This window comes from Pseudopodoces humilis, chromosome 6 (genome assembly GCF_049639895.1).
Source record: "Pseudopodoces humilis isolate 2021_Gansu_Grassland_sample_001 chromosome 6, ASM4963989v1, whole genome shotgun sequence".
In the NCBI taxonomy this organism is placed as follows: Eukaryota; Metazoa; Chordata; class Aves; order Passeriformes; family Paridae; genus Pseudopodoces; species Pseudopodoces humilis.
The window spans coordinates 70,104,036-70,124,901 of NC_142205.1; the positions used below are offsets into that span (position 1 = coordinate 70,104,036).

At 43.1% G+C, this 20,866-nt stretch overlaps 3 protein-coding genes across 24 annotated transcripts in view; 2 read left to right on the forward strand and 1 right to left on the reverse strand.

Moving 5' to 3' along the window:
- The first annotated feature begins 1,532 nt into the window (after window positions 1-1,532).
- AP1AR (adaptor related protein complex 1 associated regulatory protein) lies at window positions 1,533-14,615 on the forward strand. Of its 2 annotated transcripts, XM_005532170.3 has the most exons (10): window positions 1,533-1,752; window positions 4,815-4,863; window positions 5,702-5,728; window positions 6,167-6,192; window positions 6,613-6,709; window positions 7,426-7,524; window positions 9,405-9,466; window positions 10,354-10,427; window positions 11,178-11,306; window positions 12,225-14,615. In XM_005532170.3, exons 1-10 carry the CDS (start codon window positions 1,676-1,678, stop codon window positions 12,488-12,490), a joined length of 906 nt encoding a protein of 301 aa, XP_005532227.1. In that variant the 5' UTR covers window positions 1,533-1,675; the 3' UTR covers window positions 12,491-14,615. The 2 variants fall into 2 exon arrangements, with proteins under 2 accessions (XP_005532227.1, XP_005532228.1); XM_005532171.3 differs by lacking the exon at window positions 7,426-7,524.
- A 952-nt stretch (window positions 14,616-15,567) lies between these two features.
- TIFA (TRAF interacting protein with forkhead associated domain) lies at window positions 15,568-19,638 on the reverse strand. 7 transcript variants are annotated; one of them, XM_014260753.2, is made up of 5 exons: window positions 19,583-19,638; window positions 18,974-19,144; window positions 18,590-18,721; window positions 16,870-17,094; window positions 15,568-16,775 (listed from the first exon to the last, which is right to left on the reverse strand). In XM_014260753.2, exon 5 carries the CDS (start codon window positions 16,760-16,762, stop codon window positions 16,193-16,195), a length of 570 nt encoding a protein of 189 aa, XP_014116228.2. In that variant the 5' UTR covers window positions 16,763-16,775; window positions 16,870-17,094; window positions 18,590-18,721; window positions 18,974-19,144; window positions 19,583-19,638; the 3' UTR covers window positions 15,568-16,192. The 7 variants fall into 7 exon arrangements, with proteins under 7 accessions (XP_014116228.2, XP_087912420.1, XP_014116229.2 ...); XM_088056294.1 differs by adding an exon at window positions 18,430-18,521 and having other exon boundaries at window positions 15,568-17,094; window positions 19,583-19,636; XM_014260754.2 differs by lacking the exon at window positions 16,870-17,094 and having other exon boundaries at window positions 19,583-19,637.
- Window positions 18,944-20,866, forward strand: part of ALPK1 (alpha kinase 1) — a 34,074-nt gene continuing 32,151 nt past the window's right edge. For 9 of the 15 annotated variants that reach the window (XM_088056289.1, XM_088056279.1, XM_088056282.1 and 6 more), the window contains exons 1-2: window positions 18,944-19,029; window positions 19,559-19,658. The gene's annotated coding sequence lies outside the window, so the exon portion shown is untranslated. The other 6 variants (XM_014260748.2, XM_088056280.1, XM_014260745.2 and 3 more) reach the window with 6 other exon arrangements.

Sequence of the window (20,866 nt, forward strand, 5' to 3'; positions counted from 1 at the left end):
ATCTGTCCTGTGCTGCTAATGGAGAGCTGGCTTGGAATCCAATTATCCTTTCCACTGCTTTTCCAGATGCTTTTGGATCTGTTAAGAGAAAGGAGCAAACCACACGTGAAAAACGAGGTTCATGTAATTTTGATAGAATTTAAAAGTTTAATAAAAAAGACAATTAGGAGAAAAAAATAAAGTAAAGTATACAGATACGGCTGGGTGTGTCTGCATTCAGCCAAAAGAGCACACCTTACTAACAAAGGATTGTCCCTTAAAAACAGAACCCTACTACATATCCATAAATTCTCATACATGATTCAAACATTCTTCTTAGGATCTTCGGTGTTCTTCTGTCTAGTTTTCTCTTACCCCCTTCCCAATAGATCAATCCTCTTGGCGCCATCAAGATTTACATTCCCTTATACCAGAAACGCAATAAAGTCCACACCCAGAGTTCTGGTCACTGCTGCTTTCATCTGGATAAGATAGTTTACAAAAGAAAAAAAAAGGGTCCCCAGCTATCTTTTTCAGTCTTTGGGTTATACAAACAAAAGTAGGTTTTGTTTTAATGCTATGTCATAGCTTAACATATATGTATTATAGCACTATTTCTAAGTTTCATAAATAACAGAAAAAAAGAAGACTATATTATTACAGCTAAATTTTCTAATCTTATACATATAATATTCATTATAAGACTTGCAAAAAGTCAATAATATGATATGCATTTATAACAACATATTTGTAGTGACACCACTAACTTAGCATGGACAAAGAGGAATGGATTCAAACAGATAGATGGTAGATTGCATATTTGATTGGAGATCAGGAAAAAAATCCTCCCTTTGAGGGTGGAGAGCCCCTGGAACAGGTTGCCCAGAGAAGCTGTGGCGGCCCCATATCCCCGGGAGTATCCAAGACCAGGCTGGACGGGGCTTGGAGCAACCTGGGATGATGGGAGATGTCCCTGCCCATGGCAGGGAGCTGGAATGAGACGGGCTTTGAGATCCCTTCAAACCCAAACCATTCCCTGACTCCGTGTTTCCGCGTGTCGGTGCGGTGCCGCGATTTAAGAAGCCAGAGAGACCAAGGAATGCGAGGAACCTCTCAAAACCACGCTGTGCCCGTGCTCCAGCTATTTCTGGCTCTGTTGCTATCTCGACGGCACTGACCCAGCCCGGGCTCGACAACTGCGGAGACACCGCTTTTTCAACCCCATAAGAACAGGGGCCTTGAGCCTCTCCTTCAAAACGCTATTATTGGTTTTGGTTACTATTATTATTATTATTATTATTATTATAATCATCATCATCATCACTATTATTACTATTATTACTATTATTATTATTATCTATACTTTTTCATCCTGCCCGCGGGAACCCTGGCATATTTTCCCCCTTTTACACGTGGGACCACCCCAGCTGGCAGGGCCCCGGGGGAAGGCAGGGGTGGGGCGGGATCCCGCCCGGCTGGGACGGTCCCGGCGAGGGGCGGGCCGATGTCGCCGATGATGCCGGTGCCAGGGGCGGTGCCGGCGTTCGGGACGAGCATCGCCCGCCCCTGCGCAGCCATGAGGCTGTGCCGGCCCTTTGTTCCCGGGGGTCCGCGGCCGCCCCTCCCGACGGCCGGGGCGGCCTGAGTCCCGCCGGGAGGGAGGGAGGGAGCAGGAGCTGTTTCCCAGCAGGATGCGATGGGGAACTGCTGGGCGCAGTGGTGCTGCGGGCTGTTCTTCCGGAGGGATCCCGGCCGGATCCAGCGCGGCGGAGGGTGAGCAGGATCCGGCTGCCCCTTTCCCCTCCCCGCGGCGGGGAGGTGCCGGCTCCGCCTTCCCCGTGGGGCAGGAGGGGGTGACGGGGTGGGGAGGGGGATGCGGGCACCCCGTGGCCCTGGCCCGTTCCCTTCGGGAGCCGCAGCATCCCGGGGGGACGGAGGCGCCGGGCTCCCTGAGGTTTGTGCTCTCGGGGTTAATGCACTTCCAGGGTCAGCGGCTCCTTACCCCGGCCAGCGCTGGTGTTTTTCCGGCAGGAGATGCTTAGAGGGGTTTTTCGGGTCAGTTGGCAAAACCTGTGCAGGCGGCAGTGCTTGTGCAAAAAAAAGATGGAAAAACACCCGGTTTTCTGCAATGTGATCTCGTCTTCTCTGTGAGTCAGAGGCTGAGACGCTGTTGGGATAAATCAGGAGCAGAATGGTTCGGATGAACTCATATCTGTTGCAGAATGCTTCAGAGGAATTCTTATCTCTTGGAAACGTGTAACAACCTGTTTCGTTGTGCCACAACCAGTTCATGGGAACTGCACTGTGCAAGCAGGAAATGCTCGGGGCTTTTCCATACCCTGACCAGCACTGCTTACCCACGTATCACTCAGTTTTGATGCATAAGGGTAGAAATCGTTCTCAGCAGATGCGCTGAGCGTTTCACATGATGCAAGCTCGTGGCCTCTTACTTCCCATCAGCTCTGGCAGGCGAGTCTCACCTTCCGAAGGGCCTTCCAGACAAGACACGGGTGAAAAACCAGGGCAGTGCGTGTAGAGGATACCTGCCTGTATTTTGAGCAGATGAGAACACCTCCAGTGCCTTGACAGCTGGCGCTGAAGTATCGGTGTGTCGTGCTTTGAGAACACCAGGAAATACTCGAAAGGTTCTTTTTTACAGAGAGCTGCTGGCCTGTTGTTTCAGATCAGGTTTGTTTTCCGGGTGCGGCGGTAGTTTATGGAGCGGTATCCGAGTGTTTAGGTTCTTCTCCTCACACTTCCACTGGGAATTGCCTTAAAACCAAAACTAAAATGTGTCGTATTATAAAGTTTTTAGGTTAGATCGATACCGCATTGTCCACATTTGGCTATTTCTGGATCACCATCATGTAAAAAATGGTGCTTATCAACTTAATCATTATTTTAATCACGCAGATCCTCCCCCCAGCTTCATTATTTTTAGATGTTCCAAGATTTGCGTGTAAGAAATAAACTCCTAATTAAACAACTAAGTAGTATAGAGTTTTTAGTGAGTGTTTTAATATCCTGCATGACTTTAAGCTGCCTTTGCTTGGAACTGTGCTTTATATATAAATATATATATATATATATATGGATGGAGTATGTATATATATGTATGAAAAGTTAGTCTCCTTAATAGCTTCAGATCTTGGAAGATTAATCTGTCACTATAGGTCGTGTGACCTATCAGCTGAATTGTTTTCTCCAGGATCTATCCAACCAAAAGGATCCTCAAGTCTTAGAAAATAATGGAAAAGTAGAGCTTAAAGGAGAACTGTAAGAGGTGTAAACATTTTCAGAGGTTGCTGATACTTCATTTGAAGTTTTGTATAGGGGTGAAGCTGATGGGTCTTCTCTTTGTGTCCCTAATGACCTCAAGCTTCCGTAGTTCTGGGATTTATGGGCTCAATGTCTGGCACAGAATTAGGTTTTCTGGGACTGTCTAGTCTCTTCCTAGAGAGCTGGCATTGCTTTTGGGCTGTGTGTGATTACGCTTAGGGAGCTCGCACTGCGTTTAATTCACTTTTCAGTTCTTGCAACTAAGCTGCTCAAGTGTCTGGGAAGTTGGAAGTAATTTACCTAAAGCCTGCAAACTGGAATTACACATTTGTTAACAGCCTAGAACAATTTCCTCGTACAGTTATTAAATGAGATTCTTCATGGTATTGGCTCCTACACACCAAATTACAGAGAAGGGTAGCAGTGAAATTGCTCCAAGTGTTCGTACCGCGTGTCCCAATTACCCTTGTCACGTGTTTCAGGCGGCCTTTCCTCCCTGGTTTCACAGCAGTGAATTCTCTGGGAAAGGTTCTTTGGTGGCAGGAAAGGTTGTGCAACAAGTTGCCGGGGGAGATCTTCCCTAAACTGGCTTCCAGAGAAAAATTAGATGGAGATGAAATACGATACGGGTAAAATAATTCAGGCTTTGGCTGGTGTGCTGCTTTTATTGTTGTCAGAGTAGGTGTTGGTTGCGAGAGCTGAATGATCTTTCCTGCAAGTATAGAAAAATCCCTGAGGCCTTGGGTTTATTCCTTGTACTAGTCAGCACTTGCAACTGGAAACCCTGGTTTTGGAAACAGTTCGATGAAATGGATGTTGTACTGAAGAGTGTTTACGTTAGAATGTTCTTCTGGACGGTGGCCAAACTTTCTTGGCTAGGTAAAAATGTATCCAGGTAACTTAATACTGTGTTGGGTTTTGTAGAGGACAGGGCTAACTGTCCTCTGTAAAAGAATTAAAATAAAATAGGAAGAATTCTGAATAAGGAATCAACCAAGAAACCAATTCCCTGTATAAAATTAGAGCATAAAAATTTTATAATTTTTTTGTAGTTTAAAAGTATTGCCTTGACCTCTTTTTGGATGTTTTTCTCTGAGGCTCACCCTTCTGGATGTGCCAAGCTGTTAATATATAAAATATATTGTTTAACACTGATGAGGTAGAAGCTGCCAAGAAAGAGTTAAGTGCCATGATGAGCAACAGCATTTTCAGAAATTGCCTGGAACAATGGGTTTTTTTCCAGGAAAAATGTATTAAAGGGATTTCAGAACATGCTAATAGTCTGTAAATGTCAAGTCCAGCATCCTGACAGATGATTTCATCACACAAGGGTTTTAGTTTTTTCTCCCAATTCTACAGAAGATGTTTACACGCTTCTGCCTCTCTCTGCTGTAGTAGCGATGCAGAGCTCCAGTTAATGTGTTAAATACATGAAGATTTTGTTGTTATTTTACATTTAACATGTTTTTAAATCTATTTTAAACCCTCGGGCTCATTAACCTTCTGCTGTGTATTGAAGAGTCTTCTGTAGTCTAACTGTAAGCTTGTTTTTCCAGATCCAAGTATTTTAGAACATGTTCAACAGGAGAACACTTCACCATAGAGGTGAGTACTTACATTTTTAGCGATTTAAGAAAAAGTGGGAAAAGCTGAATCCTAGCAATGCCTTTAACACTTTTTACAGTTTATGAACACTGAAATATTCTGGGATATTCCAGCCCAAATTGATGCTGGGGTTGCCTGACAGTTTGTTGCATTTGTGGTCTACTTTGTTCGCCACAGAGATCCTTTCCCAGCCTCCCTTTTTGCCAAGGGTAGTGTAAGGTTAACCAGGAATAACCTGGTTTACTTTCCCTGAGTGTTCCTGTGCTCTGCAAGTCCTAGAGCAGCCAGATTGCCCCCGTTAATGAGGAGAACATGAATTATTGTTGTCAATGCTTGGGCTGTTGAGAAAGGGGTCAGGATGTGTACAGAGGGGGAAATCTGTTTTGGTGCAGAACTTCCCGTGGTGAGAGGGTGTTCCTGCCACAGACATATGGCAGGGAAAAGGAGGTATTGTTCTCCTCCCAAATTATTAGGTCAATAAGGAGTCTCTTTTTTTCTTTTTTTTTTTTTTTTTTTTCTTTTCTTTCCGATGTGGCAGTTGAACTTCTGCTGGATGAGTTTGTGCAGTTTAGAATGCTTGTTTTTTTTAATTCGGACTCTTCTCCTTTTAGGAGAATGTAATATTTTAAGACAGGAAACATTGGTAAGAAGAAAGGTCCAACCCTAAAAATGAAATTCCTCTGAAAGTAGGGGCTTTCATAAATATTGTTACAGTCCCATTGTTAGAATTGGCATAGATTTTTATAAGACACATAAAATAGGCAGTCATGCTTGCTGTCTGTCTTCAGTGGTTCATTATATTGCATTGTAAAAATGATTTATTTCTCCTTTTCTGCAGTTTGAGAACCTGGTGGAAAGCGATGAGGTGAGTACCTGGGGCATGTGAGTACCTGTGAAACCTGCTCGTGTAATCCTTAAAAATGCTTCCAACATCTCCATCTTCCTCCTACTTGAAGCTGAGTTGTAGACTTAAATCACGGGTTTTTTGTTTTCTTTTTTTTACTTTCAGTTTTCCTTGCACTAGGAATACGAATTTAAGACTTTGGATAAAGATCTCAGAGGTTGATTTTGGGGAGTATGGGAAATAACCCCTTAAGGAAGGGAAGAAAGAAAAGGTGTGGAGGAAAAGCGTGTTTGGGAGGACTTAAAGGAGAATTTGCTCCCGGTATAACTCTTGCATAAGACTCAGAAAGTGCCCTCGGTCTGAGAACAGAATTGGACCTGGCTTGCTTTGCTAAGGGAAGTTTTGGAAGTGCTCTCTCTTTAGAAAAATCTGACATTTCCTTTTTATTTATTTTAACAGGGGGAAAGCCCAGGAAGCAGCCACAGGTAAGACTTTGAGACTGAGGACCTTTCCTTCCCTCTGCTGTTCCACTGTGAATATTGAACCAAATGGAGTAAAGGAAAAACAAGGGAAAAAAACAACTCAGGAAAAAAAAATAGAGCGAGATCTGGACCTTAATGACGGTAATGGTTCTGTTCCAGTAGTTCTGTTAGCAGAGGTGGTTTTCAAAATAAGCTTTCTACAAAGATATAAATAATCCACGTTGTGAGGCTGAGGAGAGACAGCATTGTCCTGAATAAGCTGGAACTTTCAGGAGGAACAAGCCACAAGCACAGCCTGTTGGATCTGCATTAAGGGAGCGGTCAGGAAAGACCACACAGATATGTTCAAGTGCAGATGAGACCTGTCATGCATGAATAATAGATGGAGCTTTTTTTTTTTTTGTCTTTCTCCCGTGCTTCCAGGCCTCTGACTGAGGAAGAAATTGCAGACCTGAAAGACAGACACTACGACTCCATTGCTGAGAAGCAGAGGGTTGTTGATCTGAAGCTTCAGTCGGAGGTAAGTGGTTGCAGTGACAGTATAAATAGCTTTTCTTCCAAAAATGTTAGAATCAGCCATGGACACCAGGAGTTTCCACTCACATGGAACAGTTGGGTTTTGTTCATCAGTTAATGTTTTTTAGTCTACAAGATGCACAAATTCCTTCTTTTTAATAGCCTCCTAGCTGAAAAATTGAATGAATAGGTTGGGTCTCTGACCAGGACCTCTTAAATCTGACCCTTTTTTTAGTCCAAGACCAAATGGGGAATGTTCTCTACTCAATTTTTCTTGCGCTGAATTTTCTCCACAACTTTCTTACGGAAAAAAAAACCCCGCATAATTTGTTATTCTGTTTTAGTGTTGCAGCAGCTGATGGAATAGGATGTGGAACACAACACGTGTGAAATGGAATGAACTTTCATCTAAAGTGCCAGTGAACTATGGAACTGAAAACCTTTAAACCTTTCACTGTGCAGTTCATAATAAACCAGAAAGAGCATTAGAGCAATTCGCTAAAAATAAGTGTTTGTTCAGTTAGTTTCCTAAATTTCTCGGGCTGTTTGGTTGCGGGGAGGGAAGCTGTTAAATTCAGTTAATGCTTTAGCTGTAGTCGGTTTTGTTTTATTTTGATTTTCTAGCTGCTTTTCTTTTGTTTCCTTGCACTTACGGCTTTATTAATAGGAAGATAGATAGGTTCTGCTTTTGTTAACCATTACTGTTTTGTTCATATACAGTTAGCCTTACAAGAGGAGAAGTTAAGACTAGAAGAGGAGGCTTTATATGCTGCACAGCGTGAAGCAGCCAGGGCAGCAAAGCAGAAAAAGCTCTTGGAGGTGAGGGGAAAAAGACCCCAATATATATGAGAGCCTCTGTCCTGTTCCCATGTATGCAGACTTCCCTGATATCCTTCCCATCTCAGGAGACCTGACGAGGAGATGGGCTTGGGCTTGTAGAGAAAGAAGTACAAGATTTGAAAGTGCAGCTGGTTGGAACAGCTGAAAATCACCATAATTGTTTCAAACAGCTTCTGTCGCCGAGTGCAGATTTTGAACGAGCTTTAATTTTAATCCATAATTAGCTTAACACTCTTCTTATATAACATGTAGAAGTTGCTGATCTTGAATGTGAAATGATCTGTGATGGTTTTTGGGTAAAAAAAAAAAACACAACCCTGAAATTAAGCACAGGTTGTGACGTCATTTAGACTCGTAAAATGTACTTGATGTATTTGTGCACCGTGTTTGTGCCTTCTCTTCGTGTTTCGTGTTGACCCCGCTTTGGAGTTTTTTCATCTCATTTTCATGTCACTAAGCACAGCTCTCCTTTCACATTTCTTTCTCTCCCCTTGCCATTTGGTGTGGGAGGGTTAATTCTTTCTGACCTTTTTGCCTGCTTTTTTTTCCTTACCACTTCTGATCTATAGAAAGCCAGCAAAAGTAGATTTTTTTTTTTTGATTTTTTTTTTTAATGGCGTTAACTGGTTTTTGTAGAAGTTCCGTGCAAGAAATGCTGTATTTCTTGTCTTTCAGTATCTTTAATAAGCACTTATTTTAGTCAGGGCCTAAGATAGAATGGATTATAGAGAGTTTAATTTCCTCTTCGTGTAAAATTAGTACCACTTATCTCCTGCTCAAACACCCTCCTCAAAACCCATAAAGATTATAAGGACTTTAAGGAAGCGTTTTTTGTCCAGATATGCATCAAGCACTTAGCCCTTCTAGATAAACTGGAAGCTATTTTTGAATGCATCACTCATTTTTCTGCTGTTTGCGGGCACAAATGGGAAAATGGCTTTTTCCTTGGAAGTGTGGCCTCTTTCAAAGCTCATTTGGCTTGCTGATGGTGCCCTACTAAATGTCAGGGTCTGTAACAGCGGGGAATTTTTATACGTGTGTGTGTCCTGGAACTGGCAGTGCTGGATATTGGGATGTGACCTGGCAAAATGGAGAGATAATCTAAATTGGGTGTTATGTGGGTATAGCAATCCTAAAAGAAAATTGTTGCATGTGTCAGTAATTGATTTTGACAGATTTGTTGACTGTGTTGTGCCAAATTTCTGTCTGTTCCTCTCTGCCTTCTTAAGTCTTTTCACCTCTAACCACCACGACGTGATATTTCTACTTCTGCTTTTTTCTCTGCACTCCCCATTTACTCATTTCAACCTGCAATTATTATTGTTTAAATATCCAAGATGCAAAGTGTGCCAGAAAACAAACCCACTGTCATCCTGGGACTGAAAAACACTAGATCCAGTGCAGTTACCTCCCCACACCCAAAGCAAAGAGCAATTCTCAGATGAAGTTGACATTAGCAGAATTATTAATACTTCTGGCCCTGCAAGGCAGCAAAGCTGTTATTAATATAGATGAAGCACTTAGTGCTGATGGAGACAGCCAGAGGAGATGGCAGGACTGCTCTGCACAGGGATAAAAGGATTTGTAGGAAATATTTATCTTTTAAATGGCAGGGTGGCTGTTCCTGGGCACGAAGCAAAAGAAATCAAACATCACCCGCGAGTTAGTTGTGCACTGAGAATTCTTTAAGAAGGCAGGAGACAAGACAGGTGCAGTCATGACTGAGGTGGTGTCCACATTTCCAAAAAGTGATGGGTGTTTTTTTTTTTTGGGGGGGGGGCGTTGCATAAAATAGAATTAAGTGTTGAGAGCTCTGTTCTGAGTATTCAGCTTTTTCAACGATTCGCTTTTCTCATTAGCAACGTAGGCAGCACAGAATAACACAGAGAGCACACGCTGTTAACAATGGAGAGTTCCAGAGGTAAGAGACCAAATTTCATCCATGATAACTGCGAGTCTTGGCTGTTTGTACTCCTGTTCCTCATCTGGAAAGTCAGGGGGTAGTTTGGATTCATTCTGGTTGTCGCTGGAGTTCTTAGACTGCTGCATACAGTGCTGCTCCCAGCCACTAACAGATATTTACACCCACACAAAATCCAGTGGTTTTCTTTTAAAAAGGGGTTTATATGTAAAATTTCAGCTGACATAAAAGTATTTTTATTATTCAGGACCCTGTTTGAAAAACCCAATAGAAATATGCTGCTTAAATGGTTAATAGAGTCTGCCTGTTTCTTTATTAGAATTCTTAATTATATTTATTTATTACATATTTTACGTATTTATTTATAGATTAAGTCTCTTCATTCCTGCCTTCTGTGTTCAGTGGTGGTGGTGCTGGGAAAAACAAACTTTTAAAAAAAAAAGTGGAGGAAAAAAAGCTCATGCATGGAAGACATGGGGGACAGGAGGAATTTTGCTATGGAAGCACAATTAGAATAGGAGCTGTGAAAACTGAGTAGGAACTGGCCAGATTTTAGGACTGCAGGAGCAGGGTTTGAATTAATTTCTAAAAAAAAAATGAATTGAAAATTAAGATTTTGTCTAAACTGATGAAGAGAGGGGAAGAGTTGTTTTGAGTTTATTAGTTACTTTTTAACTGGAAATGCTAATAAAAATTGAGCAGAAGCACAGACTGGGAGGGGATATGATGAATAGGAACAGAAAAGTATTTTGCAGATGGTTTTATAAAGAATTTAGTTGGAGGTGTATGTGCATTGTAGCACAGGGCTGGGGGAATGTGGATTAACACATTTTTGGTGGCACCCTTGGAGGTTTTTAAAGCTAAAAATCTGGACATTGTTCTTGCAGCTCCGTGGCAGAGGAAGATCTCGATCCTTTCCTAAGGAATACAAAATTCCAGTATGAAGCTTTCCGAAGCAGTAGTAAGTCTGCTTTTCCTTAAGCACATCTTTAAGTGTTAAGGGAGTCTGAGGGGCACAGAGTTTTTCTAGATAAACACAGATTGTTTATAGTTTTATGTGTGTAATTAAAAGATCTGGTAATTTTTTTTAGCTGATAGATAAACGATAGTGGTGGACATTTCTTGTGAAACCAGACCCCGTGCTGCAGATGCAGACGTGTGTTTGCAGCTTTTTTTAATCACCCCTTGGCAAAGTAATTAGAATCACATTAATGCCTAATTTTCCCCTAATGAAGTTCCAAGAGGGAGTTTGGCTGCCTGTACTTAAAAATTCCACTAAGTTTTGAGGAAAGCTATTCGGTAAGCTTTTATCTGTAAGTTTTGGTGACAGTACATGATAACCAGTAAGGTGGAGGACTGATGGCTGTGTTTCAGGAAATACTGTGAGTAGTTCAGTTTTCTGGGGAGGAGAGGGTTGATTTGGGTTGGTTTTTTTTTTTTTTAACAAGTCTTCATACAAACTCAGCTTAAAGCTTATTAAATTCCTTTCTAGTTCTAATTAGGCAATATCTCAGTGATATTGACTACTAATAAGCTACTGATTACTCTTTGAACTGATTGCCTTTTCCAGCATTCCTGAGGTTTAAAGGGCCACAAAGCACAATGAAAGCTTAATTCAAAATTTTACTTTTGCATGTTGAACTTGAAATTCAAGTACATTTACGAATTAAAAGTACATTATGGGTTGTTTTGTTTTTTTTTTTTTAAATAGGACTTTCATCTGATGCCACGGTGCTGACACCCAACACGGAGAGCAGCTGTGACTTGATGACCAAAACCAAATCAGTGAGTGGGAACGATGACAGCACCTCCCTGGATTTAGAGTGGGAAGATGAAGAAGGTATTTATCCTGCATTTCAGCTCCATCCTGAACTCAAAAGTTAAAGATGTTGACAGTTTGAGCTATGTTCATTGTAAATTTGTTGTTTTCAAAAGGGAAGGCGATTTAAAACTTGTTTCTGATGCAATTTCTGACAAGCTTGTAACGGTTAAACTGTAAAATTATTTCTACAGAGAAAATTCCTTATTTTGATAAATGTGGAGGTAGCACTAATAAATGAATTCATTTATTTGCATACTCCAGCAAATAAATGAATTAGTTTCCCTGCCTTTTGTGGAACTGACCTGTAAACTCCTGACAAAAGTGATGGTAAAGAAATACTGCCCTCTCGTGAGCTAGGAGCAGAAGGAAGAGCTTGTTTTGTTCTTCCTTTTAAAATGTGGTAGAACATATTTAAGTCAGGAGTCTGACTTAAATATTTTGGGAAAAACCCTTATTACTTGTACTGTTAACATTCACTGGGGACTTAGGTCTGCATTCCAAGGCGTATCCCAGCTGTCCTTATTGCTGCTGTTACAGGTGTTTCCTGTATTTCCTCATTGTTACCAGTACTTTCTCTTTTATTTACTAACCCTGCAAAAGCTCTTTGTTGGAAGTTTATCTGAAGTGTTGAGACCCCCACTATTGAAAGGCTCACCAAAAATTAGCAAGGGTTTGTTTCTTTTAGCCAATCTGTAGGTGATTTTTTTTATTTCACCTCAAGAACGTCTGGATGTCTTTGAGCAGTTTCCAGAACCATATTTTGTATTATTTTGTCTGGAATTAAATATCCCTTTCCCATACAAACCCAAGACCTTTCCTAGACCATTGAACCCCAGTACCTGTCCAAATTTCACCTTTGTTTCTTCTAGCAGAAACATAAAAGTTAGCTGAGCACTCACAAGGATGTGTTTCTCACACACGTGTGTTAAATGCCAGGCATGAACAGGATGATTCCGGTGAGGGAACGCTCCAAGACGGAGGAGGACATCCTGCGGGCAGCGCTGAAATTCAACAGCAGGAAGGCAGGAAGCCACCCAGCCTCAGCCTCTGACGATTCCAACGGGCTGGAGTGGGAGAATGACTTTGTCAGCGCCGAGATGGATGACAACGGCAACTCCGAGTACGCCGGCTTCGTCAACCCCGTGCTGGAATTGTCGGCCTCGGATGTCAGGCTGTCAGATTCCGAGCGCCAGGACAGATAGTGACCATGTCTGCACGGCCCCTGCCTGTGACCAAATGCTGGAAAGGGAAATGGAATGTGCAAAGCCAATCTGCTCTTTTGTAACCCGCTTCCCTTCTTCTTGCGCGCGGATCGGCGAGGAACGGCAAGGACTCGCTGTCTGAAGGAATTCAGAACTAAGTGCAATTTTATCATCTACCTTCTCCACTTTTGTGAAAACTGGGATGATTCTATTGTGTATATTTCTGGATATCTGGATTTAATATAAAATTATCTGCACTAATTGAAGCTTTGTAGCTTGACTTATCTATATTTTAACTTGCCTTTTTTTTTTTTTTTTTGGGTGATGTTTCTATTGATTTTGTTTTGAAATTCATCATTGGCCTAATATTTATCTCAGAATAAGTCTCGTATAATTTATTTAATACTTGAAGATAGAGAAACAATTTTAAAATATTTTTACTTCTGGTCCGTGCTTTTTGTCTCGCTCTTCAGCTGCTTAGAGGGTGCAAAAGTAAGAGCTGCAAAACGGATTTGACACGTGGCAAATTGCAGATTTTCCTGTTTAGCTTAAAGTCTTCCTTGTCTTGTGTTGTCCTTTTTCCGTTCACTTTATTTTTTCAATTGCTTTATGCCAAGCACGGTTAAACTCAGTGAACATAGTAAAACTCATCAGGTTAGGTAAGATATTGTCTTGTATAACATGCCAGACTTGGTAAGTGCGTGCTAGATAGAGAAACAAAAATAAAGTAAAATACAAGTTCTCTACGTGTCAATAAAGCGGGAATTTTAACCAGTCGAGAACTGGGAGGACCAAAGTCTTGTTTTCCCTGGACAGACCAACCTCTGTTGCTACACGGTCCTAAAATTCCTCAGTTGTGGAAAAGTTATAATTCCACTGGACCAGAACAGTTATGGAAAAGCAACACTCAGTGAGCCAGCTGGGGTAGGGATGATGGTGCTGCTGCTGGGGTGGGAAGAACAAGAACCTAAAGACTGAATTTCTATATCTGCATTTTGAAAAGGAAGAAGAAAAATTCATGTTTTAACAGTGTGTTGAAGTGCTCTGCCTTTCCTGTGCCTCTGAAGTGGGTGGTTAATCCATGAAATCCATGGAGGTGTTCAGTGACTGCACGGCTGGCGTCCTGTGCTGTGTGGTCTCCTCCAGTATTCCCTGTAAATCTTACTTTTTAATAAGAGAACCTGCAGAATACTTGCAGATCTCAAGCTTTCCCCAAAGTTTCAAAGCAAAGCCATTCTGCTCTGCCATTATTTTGTGTAGCTGTCTCATTTTTCCATGGCGAAAAGGGTGACAGGGCTTAACTTTGTTTTGGAGTAAAAGGAACAGGTTGTGATAAGAAATGACCCTGCGCTGTCACCATCAGAACTGAATTTGTTGGTGAAAGTTGTGTCACTGGTTGAGATCATCTGAAACTATTTGGAATATTTGGGTCATTACAGCGTGGATAAGGAACAAAAATACTGCACACTGGGATGAAATATGTACAAACAACCTGAGAGAACAGATAAATCCTATTGGTGACATTCCATCTCTTCATTTCAGTTGTAGCTATGTCACTGGAAATATTTTCATGCCATTATTTATATTTGCAATACTTGTAATGAGCTTTAAAGATCTGTACACATCAAATGTATATTTTGGGTTTGGCCTAAAGCTACTGCTGTGTGACTTCTCCTGGACCTTTCTTTGTAATATATTCCTATGGGAAGGAAGGCAACTTCCTCAACATGTACATAACATGTTTTTTACCTGCTGAAACTGCCACCTCCCCTGCAGCGGTCACTGCTTTTCCTGGCCAGTGAACATGAGGTGGCCTTGTCCTGACCATGCCTTGAGGAAGCCAATTAGCTGATAGTCCTGCCCTTAGGATGAACAAGCATCTAGGAAAAAGAAGGCTGACTCCAGCTTTTTCAGTGATGGGCATGTTCTGTAGCCACAGTTCACGATAACCCGTGCGGCGCTCAGTGCGCCACGCTGAGTGACTCTGAAGCGATGCTCCGTATTTGTGGATATTTCAGAAACTGAGAGATTCTATAAGCAGCTCATATGTGAAACAATTCAAGGGTACTGTAAAATGCATATCTGTACAAAATTTAAAAGTCATTAAAATTTTCAGCAAGTCTTACATTTGGCAGTGGTGTATCTGTTGCTGGGTTTGTGGTGGACCGCGTCAGAGCCCTGCTGAATCCCACAGTGTCCCTTTTGGGGACCTGTTGCTTTAGAAGGGAAGCTCTAAACAAGCTGCAGTAACAGAACACCTGAGGAATTTGGAGCATAGAGCCCTTCTCCTGTTGGAAATGAGAAGCTGTACCCTCCCACTTCAAAGGTGAAATAACCTTCCTGGTGTAAATTCGCTTCTGCTGGGTGGATCAATGTAGTGATAGGAGACAGTTCATTTTTTAATGTGTGTTTTACATGGTTGGCTCTTAGCTCAGGCAGATACAGCTGTGCAAGGGATTGTTGTTTGGAAACCACAGACTGGTTCCAGGGGTGGAAAACACAGCAACATGACGAGATGGACAGACAAATCCTACATAAGACTGTCTGAGTTTCATTGCCCCTCCCATGGCTTTCCCTCGCTCGTGGTTGGTTGCCTGAACCTCAGCTGTCCCTCCCCTCAGTTATAATTATGGTTTTCTTGGAATGATTAATGCTGAAATGCATCCTAATATTTAAGGATGATAAAATAGGTAACTCCTCCCCAGTGTGTCTTTCAAGAGAACTAATGTACTTGACAAAATTAAAAAAGAGCCAAATGCCAATGAAAAGCTGAGCCCCTGACAAAGAAAAACTTGACTGAAACAACCTGACAAATACTTACAAGACAAGAAAATTATTAGAGAGATTTGGATAGAGGATAGAGGTAGAAAACTTCCTGAAAGTATTTAAGTAAATTCTGACCTTGGAGAAATGGCACTTTTGGAATAGTGACAGTGAGTCTCTTACCTGGATGGTCCTGGAAATCATTTTATTCTCCAAAAATTCTTTTAGATTGCAGCTGTGTAATAGAGCAAATCCTTACTAGGGAACAAAATGCTTTTATTACAAAATTTATTTTTATAGACCATGATCATTGATGCTACATGTTTGTCTACATCACAAGCAAAAGTAACAAGTTAACTTGCAAAAAATATATACATATATATATATATATATATATATATATATATATATATGTCCAGTAAGTAAAAATAAAAAAAAAAAAACAAACCTTGCTTTGAAGCTAATAAAAACATAAAAGGACAAAGTGTTTCTAAGTTGCAAAATCTGTCAAGTTACAACCTAGGCTTGCAAATACTGTTTTGGAGTTTGGTGTCCACAGCAAAGCAGAAACTATAACATGCAACAAAACATTGCGTCACCCCTTGGCTGGGACCGAAGCCCTGCTGTGCACACTCTGTTTTAATGCCTGTGAAATATCCCTTCGAGGCACGTGGCCACGCTTTCTGGCATTGAACCTGCTGCCATGGATTTGAGTGACCCCCTGTCTCCCACAGGGCATCGGAGAGCCCTCAGGCCTCAGTGAAGACAAGAATCCATTTCTGTGGAACAGTGCTCTGGAATGCCTGTGCTGAAAACACCAAGAAGACTGATGTGCAGCAGTCAGTGAGCAGCACCAAGAACAGCGGGCTGAGGTGAGAGCTGTCTACACTGGAAGCTGTGCAGGCCGCAAAACCTGACCCAGCCTCCTTCTCCCCGCTATCACAGCTCATTTTCATCCATCTCTGTGGGGCTTTTTCCTTGGGAAAGAAAATAGGAAGGAGAAACACCATTCTCGGGTATAGGTTGCAGGGATGGCAGGCATGGCAGGCACCTTTCTTGTAGGATTGGTGCTTCAGCCAAGTGTAAGTGAGTCTCAAAATAATCCATGGCCTCCCCTTCTTGAATCTCTGCTAGGATCTGGTAGTCCCCGAAAGAGATGATGCACTTCCAGGGCAGGTCGATTTTGTTTAAGTAACCCAGTTCTGTTTGGTTGACGGTCAGTTTTGTTTTCTTGCTCAAGTTCTTTATCTCAAAACCATATTCCGAGGCCTGGAGCTTCCTGTAGAACTGCAGGGAGAACTGGATCCGGGAGACGCGCGTGTCCATCAGGTTGTAGCGGCAGACGCTGGAATCGCGGCCAAACTTGGCCACGTCGTCCGCCCTGACCTGCTCACGCTTGCAGAAATTCAGGCAGCGGAACATCATCTTCTCATCCTGGCCAGGGTGGTAAAAGGTCAGGTGGAGGCACGTCACTGTTTCTTCTGTTTCGGCTTCCTCGAAAGAGGTCATGGTGGAAAGAGTCCTCAGAACAAGAAAACGGGGAAATCACGGCACGGAATCACCAGCAAATCGGTTTCACCGTGGCATTAAAATACTCCCTGCGCTGCTCTACGCACCTTCCAGGTGACTGGCTGACAGTAAATATGATGAAAGCACGGGAGGGGGAGCTCAGAAGCCACGACTGGCCATTGCTGCCAACAAGCTCTTCACGAGGATCTCACAGGCAGGTTTATCTTTGCAAGAAATAAGTCTTTTAGCAGTAAGAGTTACTCGGTAGACTTAAAATGGAGTTAAACGGTACTGGCTGGGTCTGTGCGCTCTGCTCTCTGTGTGTCCTGTGCCTGGAAGGTACCAAATGACTTTTACCAGCACGCTGTCTGTAGGCAGTGGTAATTCAAGTGTGTATAAAGCACTCCTTAGGCTCTTGGGTCCGAACTGACCTCTTGCACAGAAGAAGTGCTTAGAAGTGACTGCTGTGACAGCATAAAAAGTGAATGCAAAAGCTGGACTATCCATGAGACCTAAAAGAGGAATTGTCACCACCTCTAGCTATTTCCTCATTGTCTGTTGGAAAATCCCAGCTCTCTGCTGCTGCAGAAGTGCTAAAAAAATTTCTTTTCTTGGGTTTGGTAGTTTCATGTTGTTTTTTTAAGCCCTTCACATGCAGCACAGAGACCACATACTTATGAAACAAATTCTGTTCCCAAGCCTGAGCGACTGCAGTGCATCCTAATAAAGCCTGAGACAGCTCAGGAGAGGCTGTCATCTGGTTCTCTGAAAGCAAGGCCACTGTCTTCCCGCACTACAACTGAGTCTTTTAAAGAAAAGTCTCGCTATTTGAAAGTAGAAACCAACAAATGAGTTCCCAGTTACTCACCAGAGAAACATGTGAGCAGCCATTTAACTGGTATCACACAGTGCAGATGTTTCTACATCCAGACTGCAGTAAGCTCCCAACGTGTCTCACACGGATCTGGAGCTCACCAGCTCCATTCAGAGCTTTATGAGTAGCTGAATCATCACTGCAATTAAGTGATGATTGTGTTTTGTGATGATGGAGTTGACTTGTGTTTTTTTACACGCTGCACACAAACACCAAGCATAGCGAAGGGTGGTGTATCAGCGCATCATTTTCTGGGTGAGACCTCAAAACTGCTTCCTTTCCACCTCTGACACAAAACCAGCCACGCTTCTGACACAGCAGGTTACTGAAGTAGGCTGCAGCGGCACAGATGATGAGAGAAACACGGAATTTCCAGCAGAGCTCACTTTAAAACAAGCTAGGGAATGTCATCTGTGCTTTTTGGCAGGAATACAGACAGACACCCTGATAGCAGGTTATTCCTTTGCCATCTGTGAGACAAGCTGTGGTGGCACCATTATCAATCCCTCCTCCTTGTAGCTTCCGCAACTCTGGGATGCTGGAAGCAGCTCTGTGAGCCAGGAGGGGCTAGTCCCCGTGTCTAGCTCTGCCCTTCCTTGTTTTGCACCAGTAAGGGGATATTACAAGATGTTATCTTTGGTGAAGGGGAAAACCGCTGAGCCCTTTCACTTTGTTTGCAGTTCAGCCCACAGAGACACTTGTGACTTTAGTTCATATTAGTGAGTTTTACACATGGCTACATTAATTAAGAAAGAATTTTCCCATTTTCACCCATTGCTTCGGCAGCACCCACCGATGATCCTGGATGATCTCGGCAGCTCCCACAGCCCCCGCCTCAGATCCATGATCGCCTCTGGCATTCCCAGCACGGCTGCCCAGTCCTGCCTTAAAGGTTCACCGAGGTTCAACATACTGAACATTCCTTCATAAATGCTAAAGGAGTTTCTACTTACTAGACTGTATTGCAATGCCTGGGGAAAGAAACTTTCTGTAGATTTCTCCCGCAGCTCTGAGGCAGCCACTGCCCTGCTGCTGTCCGCGCCTTCGCTGGACTCAAGCCGACCGTGATCTCACCTCATCCTCTCCTACGGGGGATGGAGTGGCATTATCCCCACTTCCAGAAGCAGGAGAGCAACGCGGAGGAGCCCTGAGAACATGGGCTCCAGCCCCGGCTCCCAGAGCAGGCTCGCTGCCACCTCCCCACCCCACAGCACGGCCAGCCCGGGATCCCCCGGCCGAACCCGCCGGGCGACATCCCGGTCCGCCCGCTGATCTATCCCGTCCCCTTCCTTCCTTCCTTCCCCTCACGTCCGCCCGGCCCGGCCAGGCCTCCTCACCTGCCGGGAGCGGGGCTCCGGCGCCTGCCGAGGGCTCCTGCGGCTCCTCACTCCCGGTAATTGCTGCGGGAGGCGGCGGGAAGCGCTGAGGGGAGGCGCTGAGGCGGGAAGCGCTGAGGGGGAGGCGCTGAGGCAGGGGACGCTGAGAGCATCGCGGGGCCGGAAGTAGAACTGTTTTTAAAAATAAGGGGGGAAAAAGTAGAAAAAAAGAGTTAAATTATTTATTACAGTGAATAACTCTAAAGGAATAGCCACAGGTCTGTCCGGGGTTTACGGGGCTATCTGAACATGTGTTCAGAGCCGTGTCAGGGATCACAAGTCAGATCCCGGGCTCAGCTCTTAGAAAAGATAATTTCGGTTTTACCTCCCAATTATTTTACAATATTTGATTGTTTGCTTAAAGCAAACATTGCACCGCCTTTGGGAAATAACCCAATTTTTCCCTGGCCTATGGTCTAAACTGATCTGAAGACTTTTTCTTACTTCTATTTTTTTTTTTCTTCCCTTTACAAATCCTGCCACAGCCCTGGATTCTTCTTCATCCAGCGGCTTGATTTTTCATATTCATCTGTATTTACTCCCCAGCATAGAACAAGTGGCCAAGCAAACCTGTTCCTTTGGAATCCAGATCCCAGATGTTCCGTGTCCCCCCTTCCCTTTGCCTCCACAGCTTTGGGACTTGGAAGTAAGTACCGAGGGCTCGATTGCTTTGGCACGGGCGGTGAAATACCGTGTTGGTTCATAGAAACTGCTTTTCACTCGTGGGTTCTTTGTATATCTTCAGCAAACAGGTAAATGGCTTGTGGGCTGATAAGTTTCTTTGTAGTTCTTGTGGAATAATTTTTATCTGTATGCAATCTAACACAGTTGTTCCATGGGCTCTTCTCCCTGACATCATAAAAAAAAAAGGGGATTAAACTGCATTCTGCAAGAAGTTGTGTTGAAAAGCAGGGAAAGAAAACAGATTATTCCAACTTTCTCCCGCAGATGAAGGCGTTTTTTACAGCAGGCAGGGCTGGGCCTGTGTGCTCACACACAAGAAAAATGAAATACTTTGGTGCCTTCTGGAAATTGCGCAAGTCTGCTATTTATTGCATCTGTTCATGGTTATAATTCCTGTCAGCCCTTTGTTTCCGGAAACAGCCTGAGTCCCAGGTCATGAGACAACTTTCCTGATTAGGATTATTTTGATACTTGTAACTATTGAGGTATGTACGGACCTTTCATTTTTTTTCCCTAGGATTGTGTAACGTGAAATTAACTGCATATTCCTTCATTGCTTTACGATTTAAGTATAGCTCTGTGTGGTTTTGTACAGGGGAGGGCAGGAACTGGATTTACAGCTTCTCCCTGCAATAAGTTTCTAGTCAGTTGAAACGCTGCCAGCCTCAGGAAAACAACTCCAGGTTTGCCCTTTATGAGGAAAAAAAAATAAAATGCAGGCACTCTGTGCCTGTGGGGTTCTTGGGTGATCATTCTGCTAAAATTGTTCTGTGCTGTAGAAGAGGTCATTCCAGTATTACAATAACTTCTTCTTTTAGTTGAAATTTCTTCGGTCGAAAGCGAAACTGGGAATAAATGTGGTGTTTGGGCTAATTTAGGATTTTTCAGGCTGGAAGTTGGAGGTGGTTTGACATGGCTGTGATGGTGCATTGCTTTTCTGACAGCTGATTCCTGTAACTCCAGAGCCTACGTCAGCAAATCTGGGAAATGGAAAAATATAAAGAACTTTCATGTTGCTGTCAGTCACAACTGGCTCAGGAAGCAGGAGTCAGTGAGGGGAAAAGTGTTTCTTTCTCTTTCTGGGATGTTCATGGTAGGTCAGAAGAGTTATAGGAAGTATAGTCTCTTAATCACCTGTGTGACTGGTTATGAGTTGGGAACGCTGTGATG